Raw genomic sequence first — 15,472 nt, forward strand, 5'->3', positions numbered from 1 at the left:
TACATGAATATATTCCAAATTTAACTCGATAGAGCTCCCCAAACATGTCTTTTAATCATGCTAACACCGTGTCTGCAGAGAGCCAGAGCTAATTCAGAATTCCCAGGCTTGGTTCCATAAGTGAGGAAACTTTGTTCACTATCCAGCTGATTTGATCCCACAGAGCAGCCTCAGAACAATTCCTTACCTGATATTCTGTAATGTTTTTGACTTTTTTTGACGAAAGTCGTTCTTAATAATGCATTTGAAATCACAAAACTTCACTTTTGCAGTAAATGAAAAGAACCAACCCCCCAAAACACTACACCTGAGAATATTGTTTAGGGAATCACAACTTTATACCCATAGCAATGGTCATTTTGGTATCTATAGTAGGGTGCAAAAGTCTTGCACCAACCCTTACTTCTTTATGTTTTGCATGAAAAATGGGAAATGAGTGCAGCGATTTATTGAAACGTGGAAATACAGTATATGTGAAAAAACAGAGTTTGTACAACTGTAACAAGCTTGAAAGTCAGTTTTTGGTGTGATCATCTTTATTCTTCAACACAGCCTGAACTCTCGTAGGCAAGCTTTCTTGTAATTTCTTTAAATAGCCTGAAGATAGGTAGACAGATTATTTTCCAAGAAAATATATATCTTGAAAAGTATCTGACATATGAAGCTACAATTTCACAGCAATCTTTATGAATTAATAAGCAGGAGGCTTGGTTGATTTGATTTGATAATATGTCGGTGTGGCTCATGTCTCTTTCTTCCTCTCACTCTCTTTGTCTCATGTGTAAGATGGATAATTTAATTACAGTTTGGATTTTGGTATTTAAGTGAGCGGATAGCCCACATTGTCCTCATAATCCACTGCAAAAATAACAATGATAGTTTGATATTGTTTTCTTTAGTTTTACACGTGCCTGCATCTACTAGGAGCAGTAGTGATAAAAACATTAACATGTAATTACAAGGCCAAGACCAAAGGACTCTAATGTGTCCAAAATCAGAATACTGGGGCTGTGCCTGAATGTCATGTTGAAAAATTAGGCTTTCACCACTCAGACTCTCTCCACATAGATCAAAATCTGGTGGTACATTTCAGAAAAAAACATGGAAAATTACTTTTTAATATAACTGGGTACATGACCACTTTGACTGAGAGGTGTGGAGCTGTAGTTAGGCCTCGCCTCCATTGATTTGGCACAGTGAACTGGATTTCTTCACTTTGTGGTGAAATGCTGTGTGGTACAAGTGGTACAAGGCTTGTTCAAGAGAGCTGCACTTCACTTTTGGTGAGTAAAATTCTGGTATTTTAGTAGTCTGATGCTTAGCTGATAGGTGTCACTGTTCATTCCGCCCATACAGTTTATGGCCTACTCACTAGGGACGGGAATTGATAAGAACTTAATGATTCAGATTTAGCGTGTTAGAGGTATTTCCCCTTGTGATCAGTGTTGGGGCCATTACTCAAAAAAAGTAATGTATTACACATACTACACAGAACACAACGGCTTTAACATCACTCTGGGTTCTTGGCTAGCTTAGCGTTAGCAGGCACCGAAGATGTGTCAGCAGCATAATGCGGTTGATTCTGTTGATTCTGTTGTGGACGCAGTTTGCACTTTACCATTGAACTGTTGTCCTTTTGTGCAATAAAAACAATTGTAATGTCAATATCCAAGCTGCAGGATGCACCACTATTTTCCTCCTCTGGCACACAAACTAGCGCAAGTGCAAGGGGAACCGATAAGCTGAAGGTCCGGAGAGACATGATGAGGGGTTCAGTCATTCAGTGGACGAATGCACGTCTATCACCTCGTTGCATGTCTATGAAAGGTGTGTGTATTCGATAGTGAGTGCCTCTTTTTGTTTGGGGAGGTTGGTTATGGCCTGTTAAACGTTTGTGTGGATGGTATGCTAGGTATTAGTCTAATATGTCAGCTATGATTAGCTTAAACATTTATGTTTCGGTGCTCATAAATCCAGATTTGTTGCATTTTGATTCTGACAGACTCTCTAGTGTACACAGATTAAGTGGTAAAACCCCCACTGTCAGCCTCTTGTCTCAGCCACAACCACAGAAGAACACAAGAAGCATTAGCCTTCTCTGGCTGGCTCGCTGTACAATACATGTCACTATCTCAGCGTGCGTGCACACACACACACACACACACACACACACACACACAAATTTGGTTGCAGACTTTTGCAATCAGTGTGGCCACCACCACCCACCTCATGTGGGCCATCACAGTGGCTTAATGAAGGACAGATCTGAGAGTGGTTACGTTTTCCGCAGAGTGGAGCGCTGACTGGGTCCAGTGTTAAGTCAACGATATTGGAGACGAACGAGCAAGCAAGCCAGAGCTGGAAGGGTGCAGGGGGGTAGCATGATACTGATAGAGATAGAAGGAGGAAAAAAAAGCATATGCCATGTGGTCTGCATTTCACTATAATCCCTGTTCTAGCCTGGTGTTCCTGCTTGTGCTCCTTCTTCAGCCCAAACCCAATCAGACGGGCTTTGAAATCTGAGCAGTCGCTCCGGTTCTTCCCAAAACTGCCTTCCCCACGCTGCAGGAAATACATCCTGGGTTGGTGTAGCATAAGCGCTGATATATGGTGCATAAACTGTGTTTATAGGTGTCAGGGGTGCACGAAAACATCTCGGGGTGTACTGCTCACACACTCATACACACACACGCACGCACGCACACAAAATACTGCACAGTGCAAACTGTGGCCACATAATAATGCAGCTGAAAGACACGGGAAATGGGTGATTTTATTGAAATATGTGTATGTCTGTCAGCAGAGCTCTGTGTGTGTGTGTTTGGAGTTGGTGGTGGAGACTCTGCACTTTTACTTTCCATCTTCTTGTCTATTATATCTGCCTCTCTCTCGACCTATACACACGCACACACACACACACACACACACACACACACACACACACACACACACACACACACGTGTTTTATAACAAAAAGCGACAAAAGCCTTTTTTTTGACACAGCATATATTCATTATTAACATACATTCATAGGCAGTATAGTCTTCAGTGTATAAGTCTTTACAGAGCTACAGTATGTCTCTATGATGATAGCAAGTTATTATAGGAAAGCTTGGCTTTATGATGGTGGTACAAGATGACAGTAGAGTCCTGAAAGTGGCATGAGAAACTGTGTGTGTAGTGTGTGTGTGTGTGCGTGTTAGGAAAGGAACAGGGAACACTTGGTCGTGTGATTTTGTGTTTGTTGCTGTAGGGCGAGGGCTCTATGTGCGCTTGGAGAGAAAGTGCTTCAGTCATCATGTGTGATGAACATGCTCGGCAACCCTCTGGCAGACCCCTTTCTTTGTATGTCTGAATGTGTATTTACATTATGTCTGTTTGGAGATGCATGCATGTCGCTGTGTGTTAACTTGACTGTATGTTGTTTGCATTAAGCTGACTAGCATTTGGCAGATGACAGCGTGCAGCAGAAGGTCAGAACCCGCATCGATTCCCAAACGAGCACACAGGGTGATGCTAAGGACATGCGCCAAAGCTGACGTAGAAAGTGTTTTTCATGGAAGCTGTCTGGTGTATGTTTGTGGCTAGCAGCTGTGGGTGAATGCAGGTGTGAGTGTTTTGTTTGACCGACGCCCATCACCTGCCTACTGAAAAAACAGGACACAGCTGACAGTGGCTTTCGTCCGTCCGTCATCGTCCTCTTGTCGGTAGGAAGACAGTGGATGAGTGAGTAGAGCAGCATCAGGGTGTTGCGGAGGGCAAAATAAGCGACTCAGAGGCAAATGAGCCTCAGTGCAGCCATGTATACTCAGAAAGCAAATCACAAAGTGTTCCTCTTTGTTGTTTTAGCCTGTCCTGTGACAGACTCGCAGTCTCCATTTTTGTCTCCAAGTGAGTCCCTGAAGCAGCAGCAGCAACAAGGGCTGACGGCCAACAACCCTCCTCCTTAACACAACCCCCAAAACCCCAAACTGCCTAGCCGTTTGTCTAGTTTGTCCATGATAATCTCCACTCGTCGGTTTGTCTGTAGTCCTTCTATAACTGCCCCTGTCAACCCCCTCAGCAAAACTCTCAACAAATAAGTTAAACATTACAAAAATAAGGATCAATGACAAACTAAATATGACTGTGAGGGAGCGAATCAGGAACTGAAAGATGCTCTCTACTTGAGAAGAAACAAACAGACTGTAGCTTTATAGGAAATCCCATGCCTAATCTACTGATGTCCACTAAGGTGGCAAAAAAAAATAAAGGATCGGATGACCTTTGACCTCTCAGGCAATCAGTCTGTGTCTGTTGAATAGCAGTAGGAGGCTGGGATGGTTAAAGGAGATGAAGGAACTAAACAAGTCCTCCCTACTCCCTCTTTTCTTTAGCCGATCAGGAGTACGGGGCATTTTTTGTCTATCAGCAGTTCCCTCTGTGCCTCCGCCTCCATCACCGGCACGTGTGAATCTCCACCATTTTACGGCACTGTTTGCATTTGACGTAACAGCACCAGTGGAACTTACAGCTGCACCTGTCCACTACCTCCACCTCCTGTGTCTGGAAGCCACGGCCGCAGCACATCAGCTCACAGCCGTCGATGGCCTTGGATGTTCGGTTACACTGGCGACCCACCGTGCCCAGCATCCCTGGCGTGCGTGGATCGTAATCGCAAAAATCTGGACTTGGTTCCAGGTAGACCAGGTCTTCATCCGTGTGAGGTTTGAACTGGGAATTGCGAGGAACAAGGACTTTGGTTGTGCCCACCTTCCGCTGCTCTACCTCGGTAGCGCCGTCAAACTTCTCCTTGATGATGTTGCCCACCTTGCGAAATGGTGGCATGGCTTTCCAGCAGGTCTTCACCTCACAGGAGCCTGAGACGCCGTGGCATTTGCACTCCACACGCATGTGAGACAGGATGGCCTGCAAGGATTCCAAAGAACATTTGGTTTGCTGAAACAGCTTTAAAAGCAGCAGATCTGGATGCCAACATCTGTTTCTATAATGCTGAATTTGCTCTCAGTAACACCTAAAACAAAAATGGAGCTTTGACTCGTATTTCTATTAAATGACTTGATACCTGACTTTGCATTTGTCTCAAATAATTTGTGTTGTCTTTTAGTTTTCTCACATTTTTTTAGATCTCTCTTCAGTAACTTCATATTTAATTTGGACTTACGTTAAATGACTAAAGACCAGACTTGATGTTTCTTTTCAAAGAAACTTGACTGTAAATTAATGCAGTGCCACCCTACAAAAGGGCAAATCGAATTACTAGAGACTTGATTCAAGGGTTTATCTCTTATAATTTGGGGCTTAACTTTCTATTTGGTTATGCTCACTTGGACTTTTCTCGAATGGCTGGACTAGACTACTAACATCAACAACAACATTAAACTTGCCTTAAAGAACTTGGGACACGATTTGAGAACTCTGGGTTTGACTTTCTAGGCTGACTTGAGAATTGACATTGACTTGTCACATATGGTGTGACACTTGGACTTGTCTTAAATAACTTGATCACAACTTGGCTTAAGCCTGTTTTTAACGAATATAATCCTGACTAGTTTTTTTTTTAACTGAAGGACTAAAAACCTTTCAACTAAAAAAAACTTGTGACTTGTCTTACATGTGTGTCCAGTTACACCTTGGACCTGTCACTGGTGACTTAACACTCAATTTAAACTTATTCTCAAGAAGTTAAAACCTGACCTAGATGGACTTGTCTCAAATGACTTAAGATTTGACTGTAATGGACATCAAACCCCTACAAAAGGTAAAAACTACTTTTTAAAATGATCCTTTGAATGGCTGGAGACTTGACTTGGGAATGTCTCTTATAACTTGAGGCTTCTCATCTACTTGAGAGTTGACCTTGGATCTTCTGTAAATAAATTCAAGGTTTCAAGCTTTTCTTCAAGCTTTTTTTTTGTTATCTTGAATGACTTGATTGTTTCAAATAATTTGAACATAAGCCACGGCTCTTTATCAACAGCAGTGGATTACCTTTCTGCCGGCCTCGTTGTTGTGCAGGTTCATGAGAGCCCGACTGGAGGACTGGCCTTTACTCCTCTCCCTCACATCGACAAAGGACTGAGAGAAGGCCACTCCATATGCAATGTTATCGCTGCAGCCTGACCACTGGAACCCTAATAAAGGATATTAATACAGAGACAAGAAACGGTCATTGTAAGGCCTCCAGCTTTTAAATGTTGCACTGATACTATACCACAAGCTATTTTTCAGTCAGGTTTTATTCTTTATAAACTTATAATTTAATGTGGAAATGTGTGTGGGGTGGCTTTAAAATGTCATCATTAACAGTCTGACAGTTATGTCTGCTTGGAAAACAATTTTCATATTATATAGTCTTATTTCTGCATTAAACTGTACAGGATCAGTTGGCCCTTGTGTTTCCTTTTCTGAGTGTGTGTTTGTGTGAAAGAGTGAGTGAGACCTACCCTCTGGACTGACTCCATGTACATTGTGGTCACAACCACATTTTTCCAGCTCCCCGCTGCTGCAGGCCCTCGTGACCGCAAACGCCACACTGGCTGCTGAGATGGCATACACAAAGGCTGCTTCACGGGTGCCTAACACACAAGCATAAACACAAGCACACAGTCACATTGTGTAATTATGCAAATGAAAAGAGCTTGTACTTCTGAATGATCAGATAAAGTGTATGTGTGTGTGTAGACACACAAAAGTGTGTTAAAATCTGAAGAATTGGGCCCAGACATTAATACGCTGGAGCCAATATAAATGGAAACAAGCTCAAACATTTCACAGTATATAAAACATGATGAGTTATTTATGTTGCACTTTTGTAAATGCAGAACAGATAAACCTGTTTTAGCATTATAGACCAGCTTTAGTGTTGTCTGCCATTAAAGTGTCTTCTGGAATCGCTGCGGTGGATGATCTTACCTTGCGTGACCACTTTCCCAAACACAGGCATCGACTCCAGTGTGGAGCAGTTCCATCGACGGTTGCGAAACTGAAACTGACACTCATCTATAGCCAGCTGGGCTCCACGACGCACCGCATCCATCACCTCCACGCTCCGCTTACAGATCTGAACCTGTAGTGGACACACAGGAGCTGCGTCACCCACAAACGAAGAGCATGCAGCTAAAAAGTTTTCACTGTTCTGATCTAAGCTTAAAATTAGTGGCATGGCTACTTTGAGAGGTGTGACAACAAAGGCAGCCGGAGGGGATATTTGTCTTTTAGGGCTCACGTTAGCTAAAATGAGTCACTGGGTTGAACTTGTCGATTTTGTTGGTGCTCTTGAGTCTTTTAGAGCATTCGTAATGGAATTATCTGGAAAATAATACAGTTTGCTGTGTTTTTCCACCTATCCAAGAAGCTTCCCCATCAGCATTTAATTAGTTTGTCACTTACACTGATAAGCAGGTCCATTTGTACACTTCATGGATGTAGTATTCAACCCAGACTTGCTCCTCTAGCTAATGAATTAGCTCCCCACCCTCTCATCTGTTTATATAATCATTTCTAAGTCTAAAACCAACATGGGCAAAAATATGAGTGCTTCAGAACAGATCCTCAAAAAACGATAGACAACATCATCACGGTTACTTTCATCTTTTAAATACGGTCTATTGTTACTACCTGTTTCGGCACTTCATGATGCTTATATGCTCAAACTCTCAGTATTAGCATTATAACACCTATGCTGCATGTGCTCTAATAATTTGGGTTGTCTGTATGCTAGTAGTTATGTAATACCTGTATTCTGTCAGAAACCAAAATACAAGACAAATTAAATTTGACCTGATGGAGGGGCCTCATGACAAGTAAGAGGATCATCAGAATTAAATTCCATTGTAAATTTTCCTGAAGGGCAAATGTCATTGTAACCAATCTGAAACTTGTCAAGAAAATTTCACCCCAAACCACAAATGTCAACTTTAAGGTGGCGCCAGAGGAAAAGTCAGGGGATCAGCAAAGTCATGTCTGGGACCCGGGAATGTCTGTAGAAAATTATGTCCCAATATATCCAGTAGATGTGGAGATATTTCGCTGGATAATGGAACGTTTGGGATTACTGGTGGCACTACAGGAAATGTCTGGGGATCACCTGAGTCAATAGGAGTCAGGAATGTCAGTGTAAAAATCAGTGGCAATGCAACCAGTAGTTAGTGAGACATATCAACATGCTAACTTTACTACCTCTAATTTCCATGAGCCTATGAGTTCCAACGATCATGGCAAAATTTTGTCCATATTGTTACCCATATGGTTTTCTTTAACATATGTAAACTTCTATATGTAGTTTTGTAAATGTATTCAGTTTTGTTTTGGATGACCTCTTGGATTTAATTTTGGAAATGGAGCCTATATGTTGTTAGTGAGGCAGGACAGACCACAGGTAACCGCTCAGTGTGCACGGCTTGGAGTGTCCAAGACTCACAATACCGAATGTAAACAATCAAGATGGCTTACCACGAAAAACCTTTTTTTTCATGGCAGGCAATGCATAGAAATCAGCAAAGCTTAACTGGATATGGAACAGAGGAGGGCAAAACAACAGCTACAACTGGCTGGAACAAATAATATCACCACATATCTGTTTAAAATACCTGAAAAAGCAGTAAACCAAATGCCATAAATGTTGCAAACAATGTCATAATGTAGCCTAGAAGCCTTTGATGTATTCTGTAGATGCTACCATATCAAGTAACATAGTAGCCTTAGCTTGTTGGGGTTGATGTACAAGTCAGGCCCCAGTTTCTGAATCTTCCAAGGACTCATCTATGAAGTGTTGTCCTCTCAAGAGGAAGCAGGCTGGTTTTGTTTCTGCTAACAACTGACATCAGAAAACCAACAAGCTAACAATCCTTAAAACCGCTTTATGTACACATTTTTTTTACGCTCAAATTCTTTGAATGTAGAACTTTTCAAGAATTAACAGCTTGGTTTTACTAGTCTACTCTATCAAACCTTAAAAATGATTGATAGCAGTAGTTTATAAATTCTTTTTCATGATTAAGGACTTACATGCTTGTTAAAATCATCTGCAACCCTCAGTGATGCAAGTTGAAATTCCTTTGCAGGTCCTTCCATGAACATTTCAGGCTGGGTCCAAAAATGATTCAATCCCCCAGAGACTTCCATGTTAAAATGGCCAACTTTACAGCCTTAGGAAGCCATGCTTGTAGGCTGGTGCAATAAATATGTTTGCCCTGTATGGATAGTATTGCTCTTTATGTATATCCATACTGATATTGGAGTTTTGGGTGTGGACTGATGGACACTGATGGACAGCTCACCTTGACTGAATATAACTTTTTATAGTGAAAAACAAGTGCATTTGTAACTTCATAACTGACTTAGTAACTTATTACTACAGTTGAGTGGAGTACCTGTCTCTGGATCAGGCCTCGTAACCTCTCACACGTCTCCTCGTCCCTGATGCTCCCCACTGATGACAGCTTGGCGAGGTACCTAGTGGAAAAAACAACAAGGCTTCTTTAGTGAGCTCAAAAAGCAATATTTCATTTTACAAATACACATTGATGAAGGAGACACAGTAAATGGCCTCAAGGTGGATTTGAACAGGGCTCTGCATTAAACTTTATGCTATATGGGCTGCTTGCCAAACTGGCTCCCTCCCCCCTCCAAGATCATCATTCAGTGCAAATATGATACACAAAGAAATTTGTGAGTCTTGAACAAACATTTACTTGGAGCTTACAGGAGGATGCTGGTGAAGTAAGAAGAGTAAGGAGAGTCAGGCGTATGATGCAAGCAGCAACTCGAGTATCCAGCCTGAACTAACTTGCAGACTTTCTTGAGCCATGCTCATCATTAATCATTCTTACAGTTGGGAAGCAGAGCTGCAAAAAGCTCCCGTGCCTTTGTGGGAATGTTTTGGATGAACATCCAACTGTGAGGACACTGAGAGGAGGGAAAGTGGCTTATCACACAAACACACCACCTCCAGGCCAGACAGGTCAGGGAGACACACACACACACACACACACACACACACACACACACACACACACACACACACACACACACACACACACACACACACACACACACAGTCTAAGATATGTGAGAAAATGGCATCAGTCTGGATGCCCTGACCCTACCACTTCCACCTCAGCCTCATATCTCAAGTCATAGCTTCACCTTACAGAAATAGGCTTTCTCATAACTACCCAAGGTGTGTACTGTCTGCACCCCTCAGTGTCCCAAGACGTCATATGCATGTACATGTTGAGTCTAAAATGTTTTTGTTTTTCTAAAACAAACAGATGTGATCCTTAGTTGTTTTCATTTTCCCAAAAAGGGGAAAAACCAAACACAGGTTAGAAATTGGTATCTAATAATGATTAATTTTATTTTGGTAAATTATTTAGGGGAAATGTGAAGGCTGAAGTTTAACTATTACACCTGCTTTTGTGAAATACAGCAAAATGGCAATTTTACAACAAGATTTTGCCAAAACAAAGCCAGAAGAAAATAATAAAAAGAAAATAATAAATGAAGAATAATGTTTTATAAACAATGATAATGATACTAACACTTTTCCTGAGTTCATATTGTATCTCTAATTTCAAGACACTTATGAATATCATTTTCATACAGTGTAGTGTCAGTGAATAAACTGGTGTATAAAAGTATTAAAATAAAAGTTGTATTCCATATGTACTTTTTGTTTGCTTTTTATGCTAATTTTTGCATCTTGCTGGAAATTAATTTCCAGCCTCATATCTGTGAGTAAATATCTGCAGAGGAAGATTCAGGAGGTGTTAATCAGCAATCACACAAGGCTACAGACCAGTTGGCGACCACCTTCACTAGGGAAAAGTGAGTATTCTCCAACTGGTTGTGAGTGGTTTCTGGAGGTTGCTGTCAGTCACTGTATAATTGACTGCTAAAGCTTCAGACACACAGGTCTAAAAACTGGTCCTCAAAAAAACTGTTATTAATGCATCAAAAGGCTTTGCTAAGACATGGAGGGATGCCAAACCGTGTTCTTTAGCAGGCGAAATCCAAAGAAGAGCTGAGTATTGATCTCTCAGTTCTCAGGAAACATTGGATTGTGATGTGTTCTGTGTGGCTTCACAGCATCAGTATATTTAGTAGTATATGTATTAACTCAAAACGCTCAAAAGCTGGCATACACTTTCAAATGTGGCATCATATCTAGATTTTGAAGTGAACACCCTGTTTTATCAGGCATCTTTCCACAGACCTGTGCTGGATTCTCAATCACATTTTGAAAGAAACACATGCACATTTGTTAAATGTAATTTATTTTCTTGCCACTTTTGGGGCAAAAAATGACCTTGAAAACCTCAGTTTTCAAGGTTTAATATAGTTAATGTTTGAAAGCATCTATTGTAACTTTTGGTCATTTCCAAAAGTTAGTAAAAAGGAGTCTAAATCTGAGATTAAAAAAAGAAAGCTTAGAAGCTAAAAAGTTGAAATAATGGGCTGTGACTAATTCTTTAACCACCTGTTGGTCTCACTGTAAGGTATTTCTGAAGGGAGAAAACGAGAGGAAAAAAAGAGCCCTGCATATAGTTATATAGTCGTATAGCCATGTCTTTTTAGGAGACATGGCTGATTTTACTATGTAAGAAAGAATTCAGTAAATGGGCACTGGTCTGAGTTTGAATACCAAAATGTCCCTTAATAAAGGCAAATTCCAACAGAATTAACTTTTAGACTATTATTCTGTACAAGTAGACGTGTATTTCCTTCAGGTTCCCCCAGCTTCTTTTATGAGTCTTGGGTTATGAGTTCCCAGACCACACATACCTCTGTAAAGCCCTGCTTGCCCATCTCAATCAAGCCATGGCGCACAACCAGACTGCAAAGAATTCTTCTGTAAGATTACAGACCAAACTTTAATATAACACAAAGCCAGCTGAAGTTCTTTACACTGGCTAAGGCTATAGATCGTTTAATAAAGTTGGCTTGTAGCCACTGCTCAACTCTTTTAACCTCTTAACATCCACCAGATCACTGGAGACCTTACTAAGATTAGTTTTCTTTAAGTCATATGCTAAATAAGTAAAAAATCTGAAATCGCATGCATTCCTTTTGGCATTACAGCTTCCCTGTTTGGGTGTAGTGACGAGCGTTCTATAAAAAGGGTGGATGCTAACGTTACCAAAACACTAGCCCTGACCCTAGATGGGACACAATGACCTGGTGGATGTAACACGTGTTAATGGGGCAGTATTACGATGCCGTCCTTCTTGAGGTCAAACAGCTCCTCCTCCCCCTTCACCCCCTTCATCGCCACCTCTCAACAGCTGAGATAATGTCTTCCTCTCTCTTTCTCTCTGTCTGTTCCATGGACTTTTTCTCTTCCCATCCAGACAGTGTCTGGATTAAACACTCATCACTGTGATAACCCTACTCTCTGCCACTCTGCCACCTCTTAGCCGCATCTGCTCACATCCTCCCAAACGATTGACATCATGCGCTCTGAAAGTTAAAGCACCTCCATGCTGACCTTCAACAGAGAGTCTGTACAGACTTACACATGGAATATGTAAAAATTTGAAATGGCTACAATTAACTCTATGAAATGTATCACATTTTAGTGTATTGCAGAAGTAACATGCTCTGATAAATACAGGGAGTGCAGAATTATTAGGCAAGTTGTATTTTTGAGGAATAATTTTATTATTGAACAACAATCATGTTCTCAATGAACCCAAAAAACTCATTAATATCAAAGCTGAATGTTTTTGGAAGTAGTTTTTAGTTTGTTTTTAGTTTTAGCTATTTTAGGGGGATATCTGTGTGTGCAGGTGACTATTACTGTGCATAATTATTAGGCAACTTAACAAAAAACAAATATATACCCATTTCAATTATTTATTTTTACCAGTGAAACCAATATAACATCTCCACATTCACAAATATTCATTTCTGACATTCAAAAACAAAACAAAAACAAATCAGCGACCAATATAGCCACCTTTCTTTGCAAGGACACTCAAAAGCCTGCCATCCATGGATTCTGTCAGTGTTTTGATCTGTTCACCATCAACATTGCGTGCAGCAGCAACCACAGCCTCCCAGACACTGTTCAGAGAGGTGTACTGTTTTCCCTCCTTGTAAATCTCACATTTGATGATGGACCACAGGTTCTCAATGGGGTTCAGATCAGATGAACAAGGTGGCCATGTCATTAGTTTTTCTTCTTTTATACCCTTTCTTGCCAGCCACGCTGTGGAGTACTTGGACGCGTGTGATGGAGCATTGTCCTGCATGAAAATCATGTTTTTCTTGAAGGATGCAGACTTCTTCCTGTACCACTGCTTGAAGAAGGTGTCTTTCAGAAACTGGCAGTAGGACTGGGAGTTGAGCTTGACTCCATCCTCAACCCGAAAAGGCCCCACAAGCTCATCTTTGATGATACCAGCCCAAACCAGTACTCCACCTCCACCTTGCTGGCGTCTGAGTCGGACTGGAGCTCTCTGCCCTTTACCAATCCAGCCACGGGCCCATCCATCTGGCCCATCAAGACTCACTCTCATTTCATCAGTCCATAAAACCTTAGAAAAATCAGTCTTGAGATATTTCTTGGCCCAGTCTTGACGTTTCAGCTTGTGTGTCTTGTTCAGTGGTGGTCGTCTTTCAGCCTTTCTTACCTTGGCCATGTCTCTGAGTATTGCACACCTTGTGCTTTTGGGCACTCCAGTGATGTTGCAGCTCTGAAATATGGCCAAATTGGTGGCAAGTGGCATCTTGGCAGCTGCACGCTTGACTTTTCTCAGTTCATGGGCAGTTATTTTGCGCCTTGGTTTTTCCACACGCTTCTTGCGACCCTGTTGACTATTTTGAATGAAACGCTTGATTGTTCGATGATCACGCTTCAGAAGCTTTGCAATTTTGAGACTGCTGCATCCCTCTGCAAGATATCTCACTATTTTTGACTTTTCTGAGCCTGTCAAGTCCTTCTTTTGACCCATTTTGCCAAAGGAAAGGACGTTGCCTAATAATTATGCACACCTGATATAGGGTGTTGATGTCATTAGACCACACCCCTTCTCATTACAGAGATGCACATCACCTAATATGCTTAATTGGTAGTAGGCTTTCGAGCCTATACAGCTTGGAGTAAGACAACATGCATGAAGAGGATGATGTGGACAAAATACTCATTTGCCTAATAATTCTGCACTCCCTGTAGTGACTTGCATGTTGGCTTGGACAACATGCAGCATTAAGCAACTACGGAGCCACAGAAGGTCTGAGCTGGAAAGAGAAAGTGTGGATATTCATTTGTTGAGTCAGAAAAAGTGTGGGCAATGCGGAGGTGCTGTAAACTTGCATTCTTCCTAATGACTAGCAACTGGGGGATTTCTCTTATTGCAAACACAAGTCATGCATGAAAGTCTTTATGAAAATGACCCCCATTCCTTCACAATTTATCACCTCATTTATTTTCAAATGTGTTCAGGGCTTCTGTGGCTACTTTCAAGTACTCTTTACAGGTTTGTTTGTTGCATTGTGATTTAATTTAGAGTAGACTAGATGATAAAGCAAGATGCTTCAAAAGACCTGAAGACTTCAAAATGAATGTTGTGTTAATCATTTAACAATAAACCGTCATTTTATAAAATATTTGTCTTTTTGAAGCCAAACTGAATCCACGTAAAACCCTGAACTTAAACCTTTAACAAAGGACACTAAAACCTGACATTTGCAGACCTCATTATTTAGTGACATCATCATTAAACAACATGAGAGTGTGAAGGATGAGATCATGAACAGTAATCAACAAACAGGTAATCAGAGGAGACATTATGTATGCATTTCACTGAAATGTTTATCTGTGATGTGCTAAGATGTAATTTGGTGGAAAGAGGACTCGGATGTTTTTTGAATTGTACACAGTGTAGAAATGTCAACAAGCAATACAAATGAAAAGTGTAACAAGGAACAAGTACTGGAAGAATATAAATGGCTTACTGTCTGGACAAGATACATATTTATCATTATTATTAGAACATATTGGTAAGTAAATTCCCAGCATATGTGGATTTGCACAACTCCAATCTGAACGACCTCCAACCTTTCTAATCAAGGCGCGTAAGTCAAAACACCTGTGTGCACACGCAGTGCCAAATCATATTTTATAAGTCACTCAGAGGTTTGGGTTTGTAAAAGGAAAATATCTACAAACTACAGCTACCAGAGTAATGTTTTTAATCAGAAAAAAAAGAGTACAAGGTATTTTACAAGACAGAGTACAATTAAATCCAATACATTCAAAGAAATGTACATGGTAGCGTACGTTTAAACGATAGCGCTGAAGACAAAGACACAAAGTCAGCAAATTATATCACTAATCTGAGCCATGCGTGGTCCACCTGGGTCTTAGATCTGACGTCAATAAAGCTGAACAGTGTTGAGATCTTGAGCAATGCTGACAATGTGGAGCTGCTTTGGTAATCGTGTGTTCAGAAGGATTCATGCGGT

General features: G+C 41.0%; 1 protein-coding gene across 1 annotated transcript in view; it reads right to left on the reverse strand.

Moving 5' to 3' along the window:
• Positions 1-2,926: 2,926 nt before the first annotated feature.
• wnt4 (wingless-type MMTV integration site family, member 4) overlaps positions 2,927-15,472 on the reverse strand; it is a 28,461-nt gene continuing 15,915 nt past the window's right edge. The window contains exons 2-6 of the mRNA XM_084927487.1: positions 9,376-9,457; positions 6,917-7,070; positions 6,448-6,579; positions 5,993-6,135; positions 2,927-4,909 (exon numbers count right to left, since the gene is read on the reverse strand). Of these exons, the coding sequence (XP_084783613.1) occupies positions 4,439-4,909; positions 5,993-6,135; positions 6,448-6,579; positions 6,917-7,070; positions 9,376-9,457 (982 nt within the window). The 3' untranslated portion in view covers positions 2,927-4,438. The remainder of the gene's footprint in view (positions 4,910-5,992; positions 6,136-6,447; positions 6,580-6,916; positions 7,071-9,375; positions 9,458-15,472) is intronic.

Source organism: Perissodus microlepis, chromosome 5 (genome assembly GCF_051167445.1).
Source record: "Perissodus microlepis isolate ML-2025 ecotype Zambia chromosome 5, ASM5116744v1, whole genome shotgun sequence".
Lineage (NCBI taxonomy): Eukaryota > Metazoa > Chordata > Actinopteri > Cichliformes > Cichlidae > Perissodus > Perissodus microlepis.